Here is a 16,103-nt window from a genome sequence, read left to right as displayed (position 1 = left end):
CTAATATGTTAGAATGATTGAAATGAAGAAGAAAGATGAGTGACTTCATCATCGAATGTACATTCGTTTGTCGAAAACATCCCGAAAGATTGGAACTTAAAAAAAACAAAAAATAATCATCGTCGAATTTCGGTCATGGGTGTTCATCAGAGCCGAAACATGAATCATCAACCCCATCGTTTATCACCCTTCAGTAATTTTGTGGATAACAGCAACGATAATACAAGCCAAACGATCATCATTCCTGAAACGAATGAACTTTATCAACCAATTTTCTACCCCAGTACTCATAAATCGCGTCGGGATGGTTCATCATTGAAACCACACGCCGATTTTTATGTCGATCAGGTGAAACAAATTTTGTTAGAAGGACCAACCATCAATCGAGAGAAATCCAAAACATTGGATTTTAGCGATCCATCTTCCGAAGGACTTTGGAACAGATCACACACTTTTCAATTTACTCATGATGATTATTTGTATATATTTATAGGTGCTCATGCATGGCATCATTATTATCGATCGATCAAAGATGATTGTTTATTTAGAATTTCATTATCCGATATTGATCATTTATACGAAGGAATTGGTAGGTCTTTTTTGAGCAGACTCGCATCGTTTCTTACTTTTAAATTTTACTTTTAGATTCTGTTGCTGTAGAAGAAATTTCAACCTCTGGAAATGCACCCATTGGTGGCAGAATATTTCCTGGAGTTTATTTTGATGAGGAATTACTCGAAGTTTTCATGTAAGTAAATGGATCCATGCATAACGACAAAATTGTTGATACCTACTTGGCTCGTCATGACTCTAGGCATGGTGGTTTAAAACAAGGTCGAAATTTGACCAATGAAGTCTTTTCGTTGAACATGAAAACATTGGAATGGAAACAATATGAACCCATCAATCGATCTGGATCAAATATATTTCCTTTCCTTGAAGGTCACACCATTATCAAGAGAGGTAAAGACGAATATTATTCCTATGGTGGACATGGAGGCAATTTAATTTTCACAAACTCTTTTTACAGAATGAGTCGAATAGGAGATAATACTATGCATTTCACAAATATGAAACATGAAAATATGATTGGATATGACCAAGTGACATTTCCAGTTGCATATCACCAAGCTGTATATTTCAAAAAACATGATGTTATGATCGTAATTGGTGGAAAGATGAGAAGTGGTGAAAATGCACCTTTAAGCAATGATTTACTGTTCTACTATTTCAAATCAAAAACATGGATGATTCTTGAAACACATGTCCGACCCTCTAGAGACCCTTGCCCATTACTAAAGGATCGAAAAGTTCCACCCAATCATTTGAAAATACTCAACAGAACACCATGGATCAAAACAGACAAAATTCGTTCTCATTGTGCCGCTCAGTTGAGTGATTCCAAATTGCTCTACTATGGAGGTACATGTCACACACGTGATCATGCAGACGATTTTCCTCATGAAATATTCATTTTTGATATTGATGAGCTGAGATGGGAAGTTAACGAGTCACTTTCCAGTTATGATTCACAAGTTGAATATCTTGTAAATACCAAGTTCTCGAAAAGCTTGTCGGAAGAAGCATGTTTGGAAGGCATGAACAATATGTTTCGAGGAGTTCATCAAAACAATTCTTCAACAACCCTCACTAACAACAACCCATACGAACTCAATGAGAATGAATTTGACGAAGCGTTTGTTGGACGAAACTACTTCTCCATGAATTATGATCGTAAAAGAAATAAGGTCTATATTTTCGGTGGATCTATTTGCTCGCGGACAGGCCGTACACGACAATGGGAGAGTTCATCCCTCATTGTTTTCCATTGTAATCTAAGACCATCCATGTTCAAACTCTTTCCAAATACGAGTAAGATCTTACAAAGCACGGAACAAGGAGGAGCATTTACTGACATTTCCATTCGCACTTTGTCTCATTAGTCTGAACTTCACAACTTTTTAGTTCAATTCAACCAATTGGTTCCAAGGAATCATGATTGTTACATACAACCACAAGTGAAATTTCAGTAACACTGAACTCCGCAACCATATTGTGTGAACCATTATGATAATCCGGAGCTTTGAGTTTGCACATTCACGCACACCACAAAAAAAATGTTCACATCACAAGTCCGATGGTTGATGATGGTTCTCTTAATCATGATGATACCACTCGTTGTTGTTGTGGCTATCCCAATGACTGCAACAACACTCGAGGAGGTGAAGACTAGAATTTATCAAGCTCCCACTTCATATTCAAATAATATCAAATTCACATCAAGCAAACGAAGCAGTAAATCTCTCAAATATTGTTTAGAAGAACCTGGCTCACTCCGAGAAGGTGATACTTGTCTCATGAAAGTCATTGATGCTTTTCCAACACAACTTCCAGTCGGTTATGTAGCTGCTGCTTGTAAACGTGATCACTTGTTGAATATTTTGGAAAAGGATTCCACAAGTGATTTTTATGATCATTTAGAAAAGAATCCAGTACCAGTGGTTTTGGGATATTACAATAATAATCAACATACTCATTCGAATATTTCATTATATATTACGGATCATCATCACTTGTTGTATGCCATTACCTTATTGAAGAGTAAGGATTTACCTCATTCGTATGCAGACCTGGCAGATCGTTATGTGTATGCAACCATTCAGAAAGATTATTCAAGAATGGATCGAAATACATTTTGGAGTACCATGGTACGAAATAATTTGACCTATACCAATGATGAAAGAGGAAGACCTTTGAAGGATTTTCCAGATTCTCTTCCCACATCGATTTTGTATTTGAAAAACGATCCATTTCGATCATTGAGTTATTTTGATCGAAGAGCAGGTGGTTATGGTAAAAGTGAAAAAGAGTTTGTGGAGTTTTTGTGGGGAAATTATTTGAGAAATTCAAATCAATTTGAAGATTTGAATCAATTTACTGATTTGACTGATTTTGATAAGGAGGCACCATGGATTAAGGATTCTATTGATAGAGCAGTGAGACTTTCTCAACTTCCCGCAGCTCGTAACTTACCTGGGTATGGAGAAGGAACCATTGAGAAGGCTGAATGTAAATATTTCAAGTAGAAGTTCAAACAACTGTTGAGCATGGAGAAATGAATCGTTGCCCAATAAATATTTATTGATTCAAACAAAGTAGCATCATTTGAACTAGAGTGTCCTGGCTTTGGTTGTGACCAACGTGGAGACACAGTTTCAAACATAGGAGTGCTTTCAGTAGACTCTAAAGCTACAATCCATTCAACCTAAATTCAACGTCAAGATAAACCGTGGAACATGACTTTAAAGTTATTTGTAAAATGAAATATGCTTGACAAGCTCCATTAGTAATGACCAATCATGATATTGAGAAATACATCTCCTTTCTTGCATGAGCAACTCCATAACTAAGGCACACAATACAATTTTGAATAAAAAGCTTATCAATGTAACAACGAACGAGTATATCCACTTGAGTCTTGGAGAAGGATTTTCCTTGTTGAAATCTCCAACTTCAAATAAAACCACTCTACACACAGTCATGATGGTAATAAAACTATAAATAGTTATTGAGAAGGTAATGTAAGGCGAAAGAGGTTCAATCTCATTCTTCCAAATAATCAGAGGTAATCTCCAGAGCTCTGTAAACGAACTTAATAGTGTTCCCATAATTAATACGTGAACCTTTTGCTTACTAGTAGTGACGAATGATTTTTACATAATTTCAAATTAATGATAAACAACGTTTTCAACATACATTCCGCGTGGAGTCAATACAAATGATGCCAAGAGAAGGAATATCACAGACAAGATCACTTCAAGAGCCATGAAAAAGAAAAATAAGTAAAAAAGTGACGCATTCTCAAGAAATATCAATTGGTTATTGGATTCAGAGACATAAAATCCATCACACAGATCAGTAATTTCATTCTTGGTAATCATCAAAAATTTTAAATCTTTTTAGTCAATGAAAATAATTGTATATCAACCACATATAAAATAATACTAACATGTTCGGACCAAAACAGAAAATAGACTTAATCGTAATAAATTATACTAAATTCCGAAAATTAATTTTCTAACATTCACAATTTTTTAACGCTAGAATACACGTACATTCACAATTTTAGATCTATCCAAATAATTAAATAATACGTGAATAAAAGCCTTTGTTTTCAGCAACAGTAAATCAAATACAATCGTTGTCATTTCATATTCCACCAATTTATCTATCAAACCATTACACTTCTCACAATGATTTAATCGTATATCCTTTTGTCCTTGTTTTGAATAGATCGGAGTGTGCTGTTGAATGTGTCCACAATTAATACACACACAACGATCTGTGTGTTCCAGTTGAGCCATTTTTTGGATTTGAAAATTTGTTTCATGAAATAAAATGGTTAAATAATAATTATTAAAAAAATGTCGGAACAGCCTTTCCTCTCCAAATTATACGATCGACTCTATTTATTGAGTACGGGGCAATCACGAGATGGAAAAATTAAATTAAGACCTCCTACAACCACTCCTTGGTTTTATTTTGTTGTAGGAGGGTTTTATCTTTTTTTAGTAGGAATGACTATCGAATTCTTTGAAAATAGATATATTGCTCGGCATTATGATGATAGGATTATACAGAGGAAACGTCGTGAAGGATTGTTTTTATTAAGTATTTTAAAGCATGATGAAAAAACTGGATTATTTATTCCTCCTATGGACGAAAAGTATGTCGATGTTGAAAGATGGCCAACAAGTTTTGAGCAAACCTACACCAAACAGCAACGAAAACAAATGTTTGAGGAATATTTGAAAGCAAAAGAAGCATTGGAAAAGTAACGGAGCTAGTTGAAAATTTCACTTGGATTTTGATCATCATTGGCATATTTACAAATAATTTGAGAATTCACGATTTAAAATCGACGAACGTGATAGTATTACTGATCATCACTTGGCGGTATATTTGCACTCTTTGTGGTATCCTTTTTATCCTTTTTTAATGCATTTCCCACCCAATCAACAGTTTGTCTCGTATCTTTATCTTCTTTAATTTGAGCTCTAATTTTTTCTAATTCCCTTTTCTTCTCTTCAACTTCCTTTTTCTTTTGCTCTTGTTCCTCCAAGCGTTGCTTCTCAGCGAAGGCTTGTTTCTTTTCATGATTGTCACCCCGAACATGATGTGCATGATGGATTACTTTCACAACATATTTTAATAATTATTATATTGATTGTGATCCGAGATTAATAATTCAATAAATACGCAATAAATTTAAATTGTTTGATCGCCACATGAAATAATATTTAATCATCAACATTGATCATCAGCCACACTTACCATCTCCTTTTTGAGCATCAGCAATCGTTCCTTTTCCTCTCTTCAAATCATTAGGATCTTTATTTACTCGTACCACAACGAGAGCAGCTTTAGGAAATAAACCAGCCTCTTTCAAAGTAATATTCGGAAACTCTTCAAAGTGAAATCGTTTCTTTGGCATCAAGGTTTCAAATTCAATTCCATTGTCTTCAATATATGCGGATCCAAAAGGTAATTTATGTTTTTCGAGTTCAACTGCTTTGACTTGAACATAACGTTGAACGACTGATAATTTAGCCTCTGCTTTGAAGATAACTTGCAGTGGTGTTCCGTCCAACAATCGAATATTGAGGGTTACCTTTTCTTCGGGAGTTGATGATGATGACGAAGACATTTTTTCTAGGGTTGGGAATTCAAGAACTCGTAAACTAAAATAGATCTTTACAAAAGGACACACAGTTGCCAAATTATTTCCTATTGATGACGTTCTCCCCATCCATTTTGCTATTACAAAAAAAATGAAGAAATCATCAAGCAAAGGTTCATCATCAAACGAAAGCGCTAGTCATGCACATCGGAAATCTCCGAAAAGTGATAATAGTACTTCATCAATAGGAAATAAATTGGCAGCAGAAAGCCAATCACAAAAGTACAATTTTAAAGCACCATTCATTGAGGAATTTTTGGAGCAATTACAAGATGAAAAGAAGAGCAAAACAACCACTCCGAAGTCAAGCACCAAGGATTTTCTTACAATGTTGTTGAAACAACAAGAAAAAAGAATGAAAAAACAGGAAGAAGACGAAAGAGTATCTGAAAGGAAAAATTCTCTCTCAAATATGGAGTATCTTGTAAAAAAGCAACAATATTTGCAGAAATTAAGAAAGAAAGTGTTGCCAAATGCCAATTTCACTCCATTTGTATTTAACACTTTACAATTTTTCGAAGATAATATTTCCTATTTTACAGAGCATTCTATTGAGTTTCAACGATTAATCGCACAACTCAGAACAAGGGAAGAAAGACAAATATTTCTTCACTCTGTATTCATGTATTACTACGCAGATATTTTGCTAGAGATGAGAAATTTGCAAAACGCACAACAACACGAATCCAAATATCATACATATTATGGAATGGCATCAAACGATGATTTGTACAGGCGATATTTTGAGTCAACAAAAATTACACAATCTAATCCAATAGCACAACTGACGACAAAGAAATTGCTCTCCAGTCTCTGTCTGTCAACTCAAAGCTTATTGGAAATTGTTTGGCAAAGTTTGAACAAGGATTTAAGGACAGCGAGGAACTTTATGATTTAGTCAACTCTTTGAACTCGAGAGAAAGTTTGATTGTAGAAGCTTGTTTGAAGGAGATGGATGTTTTTAAGAAACGGTGACTGCAATTAATTTAATATTAGCGAATATGTTACCCGTATCATCATCTCACAACTTGGGTGTTGGCAGTTGGCAAGTTCAAAGCACCAACTATGCAGCAGTTCGTTCCATCAAATCTCGTTTTACACAATCTCAAAACTCAACCCAATGATTACCACAATGGTGAACAAGTCATCAACACGTATTACCACCAAGTCATCAATTCAAGGTTCTCAGGAATGGATCAAACTCTCGTTTCAATGCTCTGGTCTTCTCAAATATTAATTGAAGGACGAGCATGAGATATTGATTTCTTTCATGTCGTAGAGGTTCAAATATTTTAGACAATGCTATGTTTGGTGATCTTCAACCAACCAAACAGGAAACAATAAAACAATTACAGAACTCATAGACAAGTGTTACTTTCTAACATTAAAATATCCATATATTAATGACGAACTTAAAAGTACAGCAATCACAAAGAAACGTGAAGTTGATGTTTTGAGTGCTCTAACAACTGCTGGAGACAAGCTTGTTTGAGCAAAAAAGTCTCTCCTGCCAGGGACATGTATTTCAGTAAATTTTCCTGTTCTTCCCTCCTATTATTTGCAACATATGCCTCCGGATGCCACTGACAACCAACCACAGGACTACCATAACGCAATTCAAAAGCCTCTATGGAGAAATCAGGAAGGGAGACAGCTGTCACGTCAACTAATTTAAAGTAGTCTGATTTTTCTTCATTTTCAAGTTCATACTTTGGAGCCATCCAATGCATTGAGTTTACATTGATAATAGCTAGTTGATCTGATTGTTTCTTAAACAAAGCACTTTTCAAAATAGAAACATTCGAAGAGGGTAGTGGTAGTTGAGTGGGCTCACAAATATCGCTTGAATGTACGATATCAAGCAGTAGCTCATGTTCAAAATTTTGATTTTTCACTATTTGTCCATTTGAAATAGTTACCATGCCGTTGGTATGTTGTTGATCAGTGATATTTGAAATACCATCAACCACACCACCCAAATGTTTCCACAATCTCCAACACGCTGAACAAATAGACAAAACAGGTTGGCCTCTTAAAAGTGCTTTTTTCAATAAATGATTTTCGAATTGAAATCTTAATAAAATTTCAGGATCAGTGTATGTGTCTGTGGTATTTCTCGTGTGTCCTGTGAATATCAATAATCCAATGTTCTTTTCAGATACTATTGTTATATCAGGATTATCAATAGATACGACTTCAGGTAAACCATTTCTTCTTTTTTCACATTCAAATGGTAAACGAGAAGTAACTTCAATTTTGTTCATATAACTTTGAAATATTTGTAGTGCATCTTTCAAAATGGATCGAAAGTCTCGATGAGATGAACCTGATGCTTTGTTTTGGTGCATTTTATCACCAGAACAGTGATGATTCACTTTTCGTTGTTTTCCATTACTATGATTTTCCATTATCATTGAAGGAATGACCACTTTGTTGCTCCTATTAATTCTGCTGCTATCCGGAGAATGATGCTTTCTCTTGTCGAATAAATTATTAAAATCATCCCGATTATTATTATTATGGCTCATAATTTTGTTCATTAAAAACAATTGCATCTCCTTGTTAGGCTTTATCAAACATGTTTTCATATGGGTAGCGTGTTGAATTGTAAAATGATCAAAATACATTCCTTTTCCTTCTCCATCCAGACGATAAGGTATCCGAGAAATTATGAAGGTTTCCTTCCTCATTCTAAACTGAGATATATATCGACTTTACTCACCTTTTGTGTCTTAATAAGGCTAAACAAAAAGAAACCGTTAGCATCTTCTTACATTTTCTTATCTCAGTTTGAAATTGTCATCATACAAATATGAGGAATGAAGCAATTATTACTGAGGCCGACTCCACTACTGAACATGTCTAAGCAATCAACCCAGAACTGTTGAGATTTTCACGGTTCAGATGCCGCCATGCACTTTCTGCACATAAAAAAATGTTCCCTTCCACGCCACAAAGAAAAGCTTTGAATGAAGCTCAGCCTTCGGAATATGAGCAAACTGACGACTATTCTCATACGAGCATTCGATCTACACCAACATCAAATGTTTTTACGCGCTCAAAAAATACTCCAGGTCAAAAGCTAACTGAAGACATGTCCATATGGCTGTTTAAAAAAACATTTGTTGATGTTTTTGGAACTGAAGTAGTTGATTCTTGGAGTATTAAGTGGGATGTATTCGAGCAGAAGTTATGCCCTCTTGATTCAGCAAGTACACAATTGCAGCTCAGAAGGTTAAAAGAGAGAACGCAAAAAGTAGCGACAAGCAAAGACGAAGCGTTTTTGACTTTTAAGGTGATCAAGATTGTAGACAGTTTGCCCGATCTGGAACTGGAAAGATTGGAACAACGCGCCAAACATTATTTTACAAATTTATTTCAAGGAAATGCAATGATCCATTCATATCCCAAAAAATCAGGTGTTCAAATGGGTTGTATCTTGGAAGTCCATAGTCACTTTGGAAAAGAGAAAAAACAAAAATACTACGTTAAAACTCATTCACAAGGTAACACAATTTCTGATTCTACAGGAAGAGACAAGGTGGACTTGTGCGAATTAATGGTGTACAAAATTTTGGAGAGGCTAAGATTTATGCCTGAAGTGCATTTTATTGGGAGAGACTGCAAAGAGTTCTATATAGCAACTTTAGACGCTAATGAATATGGCAGCTTCTACGAATTCGATAAAATTGTGGATGCGTCATCAGAACACCACAAGGTTCTCGAATCTGTTTGTGGGAACTTGGTAAAACATGTGGCCACTCTGGAGAGAGAAAGAAAACTCAACGCTCCAACAGATGTTGACAATATTCAGCTGGATCAAATCGCAAAAGAATTTATTGATCAGGTGACTATGATAGATCTTCTATGCAGAATGTTCTTTTTGACCGATTTGCTGATGAATTATCAAAATTTTGGTTTCTTACTTCCAAACAGGAGACTTATCGTCCTGGATTTTAGATGCAGCCTACAGGATTTTACGTCTTGTGATTTTGAATACTTTCTTCTTGGAAATGGAAAGTATAAATACTATATTGCTCATCCATGCCTTAGGTATCCTTTGCGCTCTTGTAATGTTTCTAAACGAGCATCATTGACGTTTGAGATTTTGACTAGTGGTCCGTTGCAACATCTAGAGACAGTTGCAAAAGAAGTGGCAGAAGAAATAAGAGCAATATGTTCTTCAAACAATCTGCTTGATGATTTGGTTCAAGAATTGGATAATACTTTAAAAGTAATGGTCAACAATATAGATACTTTTAAGAGCTACTTAAAGAAATTCGTTACGCAATAAATTGTTTAAAACTTCTCTCCATTAAAAGAAAGTTGTTAATAATTCAATGCCAACTGCGAAAATGACAACGAAAATTTTACTCAACAACAAAAACAAAAATGAGAAGCAGTAAATCGGCAACAAGACTTCTTTCATTTTCATGGGAAAGATTGGATCATCATTGATGAAGAGTCATCATCAATTTCAGGGATCTGTAACTCCTAGTTCATTAAATTTCAATGCCAATCTCTTCTCTAATTATCTACAACAAGAACAACAATTAAATTTTCATACATCTTTCATTCATTAAGATAATCAAAGCGTTGGTGTTCCGATTGTAGAGGCAAATAATGTAAATAGACTTCATTTCAACAAAACATATTGGATCTATCAACAATATAGAAATGATTTAGTAGAGAGATTGGAACAACTGAAATCATATTACGCCTACGATACACATCTAATAGGATTTCATGTTGGAGATGTGAAATTTCAGAGACTATCAAGTCGTGTGATTCTCTCAAATTCTCCAAATGAAATTCTTGTTGTTGAAGTCTATTGTTAAGAGAATGAATCCTCGCTTTTGAAGTCATATCATGTACCATGTTCTCACTTTCCGATAAATTCTATATTGAAGGATATTTAAAATCGAGAGAGAATTCAATTTTCGGAGTACAGACCTATGTGAATTGGAAAAACTCTATTGCAAATAGCGAATTTTTACAAGAATTGACTCACAAGACCATTCAATTAAAGGACTCTATAGAAATTACAAATCGTCACTTTCAAAAGTAGAGAAACTTCAGATATTCCATATAAGGTGAACCTCAATGGTCGTTTATATAGAATTGTGAATCCACAAAATCCATCATCAAAAACAACAACAAAAAAGATTATCATTCTCGTCCATGGCTTTAGAATGAGACAAAATCATTTCACAGTGATGGTTCCTCTCCAAATGTTACTTTCTGCATTTCCAAATGGCGAATATGATTTTTTAACTTTTGAATATAGAAATCATGGAAATTCTGAAAAGGAATATCACAGTACCATTCTTCCAGACAAATCATACAGCACTTATGGAAGTTTGGAATGTGCTGACTTGTTGGGAGCTATTGATTTTGTAAAATCTCAATATCAAGATATTGGATTATATGGTTTGTCAAAGGGAGGGGCTGCTATTCAGACAAGTTATTTGAAATCAAATCCAAGTGATAATATTGGAGCCATGTTTTTGGATAGTCCAGCGATATTCTTGTACCTATTCAAAATTCTGAGAGATGCAGTGCTTTGGCTTCTTCAGATTTAAGGACAGCGAGGAACTTTATGATTTAGTCGCAACTCTTTGAATTCGAGAGAAAGCTTGATGGTAGAAGCTTGTTTGAAGGAGATGGATGTTTTTAAGAAACGATGCTGCAATTAATTTAATATTAGCGAATATGTTTCTCGAGGGTCCTTGAAAGGACAACAAGGAACCTGTACTGTCATGGATTCGTCGTCTGTTTCTTCTTTGTGGAGTGGTTTGTGGTTTGGATCTTCTGGGAACCTAAAATGCTTAAGCCAGAAAGATCTATCAAAGCTCTTCAAGAAATTATATTCCAGAGGATGATTTTTCTGAAAGTCATCATCAATTTCCATTAATTCACTCACAAATGTATCCAACTCAAGATGAGTTTTAAAGGCTATTTCTGTCTCTGTTCTGTTAAATTTCTTTCTAAAAGCAGAATCCATCTTGAAAACGAGATCACATTTACCCTTGGATCTCATGTCCTTTAAGAATTCGGCCATAGGGCCTTGGTAAAGCTTGTCTTTGCTAACACCTATTGCCTTCAAAACAGAGTCAACAAAGTCCTGGCAATTACCATATCTTCCCGTTCCTCCATGATCTTTGTAAAACATGATTGTATTCCATCGAATGATAACGTCAGCTAATTTAGAAACCAAAACATCAAGACTATCATCAAGTACAATGGACCCCAAGTCGGCAGTTATTAAAGATGCTGTGCTGACACATTTTCTTGGCTGATATTTCCAATCAATAATTTGTTTGAGTTCACAATCGAGAAAAATACTTACCACCACCAAAGCACTGTTGTTATATTCTAATTTCCAAGGACCAATCAGCAAAGCACTGTGAAACATTCCCAGTCTTTAGAATATTATGATTAATAAACGAATTGATGTTTGATGAAGAAAACTTACTCTGGGAATGTATCATCAAAAGCAGATACAACAGGAGAGAGTAATCTTCTGATTGCTCTTTTTCCTTTTGTGTGAGATACTTCTGAAACTATAAATTTGATTTTGATCTTGGCATTCTGCATGTTGACAACCTCTGGATTATTTTCTTCATCCAATACATCCAATTCATTGTCATCTTCGTCTTCTTCCCTGTTGACCACTGTTCCTACGTCTGAACTGGCTAGATTGTTGCTCACTGTGCTTTTTAATGCGGAGCCGCTTGACTGGTCACTTACTTGTCCCATCATGTCCATGGTGAGCTTCTTGGTTTCTGCCCAATCGGTTGACAAGTAAGTTTTGATTAATTCTTCCTTGACACATAAAGCATCTCTGAACTTCTCCAGCAATGCTCGGTTTGATTTCAATTTGGCGCTGTAAATCTCATTTGTCAACAATTTCTGTTCAACAACTTTCTTCATTTCATCCAATGAAGGTAACGGAATTGTAAAGACATCCTCTTCCGTTGTTGTTTTTGATGTAGTGCTGTTAGAATTTCCGTTTTTGTTGTTTTTATCCTCTACCTGTTTGATATCGTCATCTCCATCTTTCTTTGAATGTTTGCTTTTATGTGCTCCCATCTTTTGTTATAAAATTTAATAACAATTTTTAGGTTTGATGATGATCAAGCACCAAATTGCAGATGCGAGCCTTCAAGCAGAAAAGAATATTTTTTCAAGCGAAAAAACCGTTACCCGTATCATCATCTCACGACTTGGGTGTTGGCAGTCGCCAAGTTCAAAGCACCCTATGCAGCAGTTCGTTCCATCATCATCAAATCTCGTTTTACAAAACACAATTCATTCAACAGTTGAGTGGGTCCAAAGCCCACAGAGGACTCGTTTCATCACTTGCTTTTTTATTTTCTGAAAATCAAAATTACCATGGAACATTTGGAGAACATCGCAGATACAAGACTCTGTTGTAACAGCGTGTAATAGGGATTGCGGTGAGTGATAGGATTCCGCAAACACCTGTCATTCGTGCATGAGTGTGTTACAGGTGAGCTTTAACTCATCCCTTAAAATTTCTTCCTTGGACTGTTGTTGCCATTAAGGTGGCAATAATGTTCTGAACTGCTGAAACTGTAAATTCCTAAAGAGGGCTGCACAATAATAGAATTCCAAAAAATCACAATCTTGACGTGATCACACAAAAAAAAATGTCTCTCCTCGCTTATGCTTGCAGCGTTCTCATTCTATGTGTCCTCTTTTGGCTGGAGGCTGCAACGGCTGTGAGAGCTGCGTCATTCGCAACAATGCTCTCATCCACAGCAAACAGTACCGTGATTGACACAACAGTTGTCATGAATGACGAACAAAGAGTTGATTTTTTAAAGAATTGTGTGGAATCTAGACAGCGTTTTTATCCTTTTAGGACATCGGTAGCTTCATCGAACGATGAATGTTGTTTGAGATTAGCAAGAAATCATCTCTACAAGGAAGTGATTGAAGAATTTGAAAGTATTTCAATCGCCAACCACACCAAGTTTTACTATCCTTCCGTTCCTGCGCAGATTATTTCCACATTGAGAGTTTGTCAAGGGATTGTTGATATCGATGATCCTAAACAAAAATACTCGCTTCAAAGAAACTTCTCTCAATTATTCCTCTCGAAACAAGCTTCTTGGCATCTCTCTTCGATTGACACGCTCAAGGATCAAAAAGGAATGGGAACGTTTCCAACCCAAATCCATGACGTCTGTGAAGGAAATTTCACATGTGTGTCGATCATGATGAAGTTATGTGCCAGTCATATCATTTTCACACACAATCTCAAAACTCAACCCAATGATTACCACAATGGTGAACAAGTCATCAACACGTATTACCACCAAGTCATCAATTCAAGGTTCTCAGGAATGGATCAAACTCTCGTTTCAATGCTCTGGTCTTCCTGTGAGGAAAAAGTACATCACAATACGAGTAACAACAAATTCACCCCAAACCTTGAAGCAAACCAAATCCCAATGATGAGCCAACAACATGCCTCAATCATGATCATCACAATTTGTCTTGTTGGAATTGTGTGCTTTTCAATAAGAACCTATCTTCCCTTTTCCAAGACAATGGAGAAGTCAGTACAAGCGAACGATGGAATTGAAGAAAAAGAAGTCCAAAGTTCTCAACTTGTGATTGAAACAAGTAGCGAGGACGCTCATTCCAAAGACGACGGACAACAAATCAAACCTCCTGAAAATACAGCAGCCAGCATACCCTCTGTGTCAACAGTCCCACCTTTTGAACCACACTCTCATCACATTACTCCTGAACGAGTCGCAAAAGAGTGTGCAAAACAACTTCAATTATCACCCGAAGAAAAACATGCTTTAGAGAAGCTCGATGATAAAATTGTAAAGCAATGGCTCTTGATTTATGAGGCGAATTCCCAGGCTGACGATACCACCTCATCTACACCACTCGAATGTGAAGAGTTCCAAAAGTTTTCAGACCTATTTGGACGAACAATTTATTTTGCATTACAATTTTGTGAGGCCGAACAAAAGCTTAAGGATTCCAAATCCATTACAGAAAAAGAGATGGAGGAGTTGAGAAATCAGTGTGTCTGTTGGCAGAACAAATTTGAACAACAAGCATCACTGTTGAACATTACGATCAAGGAGCGAGACCATTTGAAAGAAAAAGTTGCACAAACTCTTGAGATGTTGAGAGAGACTCATGAACGTTTCATGAAAGAAAGTGAGAATGTTCAACAGATTAAAACAGAGAATGAAAATCTTGCTTTCAAAAACAAGGAAGCAGAGGAGAAGTATGACACACTCACAAAACAGATGGAGAACTTCCATAGTGAGATGGTTCAACTAAAAGCGAGAAAGTTAGAGTTTGAAATGGAGTTAGAAAAAACAAAAAAAGAAATAGAACAGAATATCATTCTTCAGCAACAGATTGAGAGTGAATGTCACGAGAAGGGACAACAAATTGAAGTAAAAGATCGACAAATTGAGGAACTCACCAAAAGAGTGAACGATACTTCCTTGGAGTTGGAGTCTGTAAAGCAGCGTTGTGAAAAGTTAAAGATTAATCTTGATGAACTGGAAAATGAAAAAACGAAGAACATTGACGAGTTACAACAACAAATGCAAACACTTAAAGACTGTCACCAAACAAAAGAAGAAACCTTTTACCATGAAAAAATACAGCTCAACGAACATATCAAGCAATTGGAAAACAAGTTAGAAAAGGCCAAACAGGAATTCATTTCGAGATCAGAATCACTGGAAAAGACGATTGAAGAGCTCCAAGATGAAAAGCAAGCAATTCTCACACATATGCAAAAACAAAAGGAGGATCTCGAAAAACAATTAGAGAAGCTACAGGAGGATTTAAAGGACCTCAAGAACAAATATCAAACCCTAAAGAATTATTCGATTTCAAAGGACTCCCATTGTTCGACTGCTGTCAATTCCCCTTCGAAAGCCAATGCTACTGGTTCCTCAAGAAAGGTAAAAAGGCAAAGCTCCACATTGGATCCACAAGCCTTTCGAGATTGTTGTATCATGTGCTTTGATCGAGAGATGATCAAGATTGCTGTGGATGACGAAACTCTTCAGAAAGTTCTACCCTCATTGACCTTGTTGTATCAAAACATATCAACAGGAGACAATATTAAGAAGCAATGAAAAGGTTGTCCAACCAACACTTGAGACTCCATGACAACATGTTTCCAATGTATTTATTCTCCTTCTTGTGTTCCATTGTTTTTTCAAATTGACTTGATGTTCAAAGTTTTTAAATCAATTCGTCTCCATCAACTAGAAATGGAGTGAAAATCCCAAAAGAGGTTCCTCACGAATCACAAATTCCTGTTCAAAAATTTGAGATTTCCGGGCAA

The 16,103-nt window shown here is 35.8% G+C and overlaps 11 protein-coding genes across 11 annotated transcripts; 7 read left to right on the top strand and 4 right to left on the bottom strand.

The window, feature by feature from the left end:
* Positions 1–159: 159 nt before the first annotated feature.
* C9374_005146 (uncharacterized protein) lies at positions 160–1,943 on the top strand (the record flags this gene model as incomplete). Its single annotated transcript, XM_044694864.1, has 3 exons — positions 160–589; positions 646–748; positions 815–1,943. 3 exons carry the CDS (start codon positions 160–162, stop codon positions 1,941–1,943), a joined length of 1,662 nt encoding a protein of 553 aa, XP_044548245.1.
* A 174-nt stretch (positions 1,944–2,117) lies between these two features.
* On the top strand, positions 2,118–3,086 carry C9374_005145 (uncharacterized protein; the record flags this gene model as incomplete). The annotated part of the gene is made up of 1 exon (XM_044694863.1): positions 2,118–3,086. The coding sequence occupies one exon, from the start codon at positions 2,118–2,120 to the stop codon at positions 3,084–3,086; it is 969 nt and encodes a 322-aa protein (XP_044548244.1).
* Positions 3,087–3,308: 222 nt separating this feature from the next.
* On the bottom strand, positions 3,309–4,364 carry C9374_005144 (uncharacterized protein; the record flags this gene model as incomplete). Its single annotated transcript, XM_044694862.1, has 4 exons — positions 3,309–3,693; positions 3,757–3,955; positions 4,010–4,055; positions 4,116–4,364. The coding sequence occupies 4 exons, from the start codon at positions 4,362–4,364 to the stop codon at positions 3,309–3,311; spliced, it is 879 nt and encodes a 292-aa protein (XP_044548243.1).
* A 60-nt stretch (positions 4,365–4,424) lies between these two features.
* On the top strand, positions 4,425–4,838 carry C9374_005143 (uncharacterized protein; the record flags this gene model as incomplete). The annotated part of the gene is made up of 1 exon (XM_044694861.1): positions 4,425–4,838. The coding sequence occupies one exon, from the start codon at positions 4,425–4,427 to the stop codon at positions 4,836–4,838; it is 414 nt and encodes a 137-aa protein (XP_044548242.1).
* Positions 4,839–4,936: 98 nt separating this feature from the next.
* Positions 4,937–5,707, bottom strand: C9374_005142 (uncharacterized protein; the record flags this gene model as incomplete). The annotated part of the gene is made up of 2 exons (XM_044694860.1): positions 4,937–5,193; positions 5,335–5,707. 2 exons carry the CDS (start codon positions 5,705–5,707, stop codon positions 4,937–4,939), a joined length of 630 nt encoding a protein of 209 aa, XP_044548241.1.
* Positions 5,708–5,831: 124 nt separating this feature from the next.
* On the top strand, positions 5,832–6,638 carry C9374_005141 (uncharacterized protein; the record flags this gene model as incomplete). The annotated part of the gene is made up of 1 exon (XM_044694859.1): positions 5,832–6,638. One exon carries the CDS (start codon positions 5,832–5,834, stop codon positions 6,636–6,638), a length of 807 nt encoding a protein of 268 aa, XP_044548240.1.
* A 529-nt stretch (positions 6,639–7,167) lies between these two features.
* On the bottom strand, positions 7,168–8,328 carry C9374_005140 (uncharacterized protein; the record flags this gene model as incomplete). The annotated part of the gene is made up of 1 exon (XM_044694858.1): positions 7,168–8,328. The coding sequence occupies one exon, from the start codon at positions 8,326–8,328 to the stop codon at positions 7,168–7,170; it is 1,161 nt and encodes a 386-aa protein (XP_044548239.1).
* A 347-nt stretch (positions 8,329–8,675) lies between these two features.
* C9374_005139 (uncharacterized protein) lies at positions 8,676–10,034 on the top strand (the record flags this gene model as incomplete). Its single annotated transcript, XM_044694856.1, has 1 exon — positions 8,676–10,034. One exon carries the CDS (start codon positions 8,676–8,678, stop codon positions 10,032–10,034), a length of 1,359 nt encoding a protein of 452 aa, XP_044548238.1.
* A 937-nt stretch (positions 10,035–10,971) lies between these two features.
* Positions 10,972–11,322, top strand: C9374_005138 (uncharacterized protein; the record flags this gene model as incomplete). The annotated part of the gene is made up of 1 exon (XM_044694855.1): positions 10,972–11,322. The coding sequence occupies one exon, from the start codon at positions 10,972–10,974 to the stop codon at positions 11,320–11,322; it is 351 nt and encodes a 116-aa protein (XP_044548237.1).
* Positions 11,323–11,432: 110 nt separating this feature from the next.
* On the bottom strand, positions 11,433–12,832 carry C9374_005137 (uncharacterized protein; the record flags this gene model as incomplete). The annotated part of the gene is made up of 3 exons (XM_044694854.1): positions 11,433–12,035; positions 12,090–12,162; positions 12,216–12,832. 3 exons carry the CDS (start codon positions 12,830–12,832, stop codon positions 11,433–11,435), a joined length of 1,293 nt encoding a protein of 430 aa, XP_044548236.1.
* A 581-nt stretch (positions 12,833–13,413) lies between these two features.
* On the top strand, positions 13,414–15,891 carry C9374_005136 (uncharacterized protein; the record flags this gene model as incomplete). Its single annotated transcript, XM_044694853.1, has 1 exon — positions 13,414–15,891. The coding sequence occupies one exon, from the start codon at positions 13,414–13,416 to the stop codon at positions 15,889–15,891; it is 2,478 nt and encodes an 825-aa protein (XP_044548235.1).
* Positions 15,892–16,103: the final 212 nt, after the last annotated feature.

This window comes from Naegleria lovaniensis, assembly GCF_003324165.1.
Source record: "Naegleria lovaniensis strain ATCC 30569 chromosome Unknown tig023, whole genome shotgun sequence".
Taxonomy (NCBI): Eukaryota; Heterolobosea; class Eutetramitea; order Acrasida; family Naegleriidae; genus Naegleria; species Naegleria lovaniensis.
The sequence above is the reverse complement of the archived record's forward strand: the minus strand, read 5'-3'. Positions and strand labels throughout refer to the sequence as shown.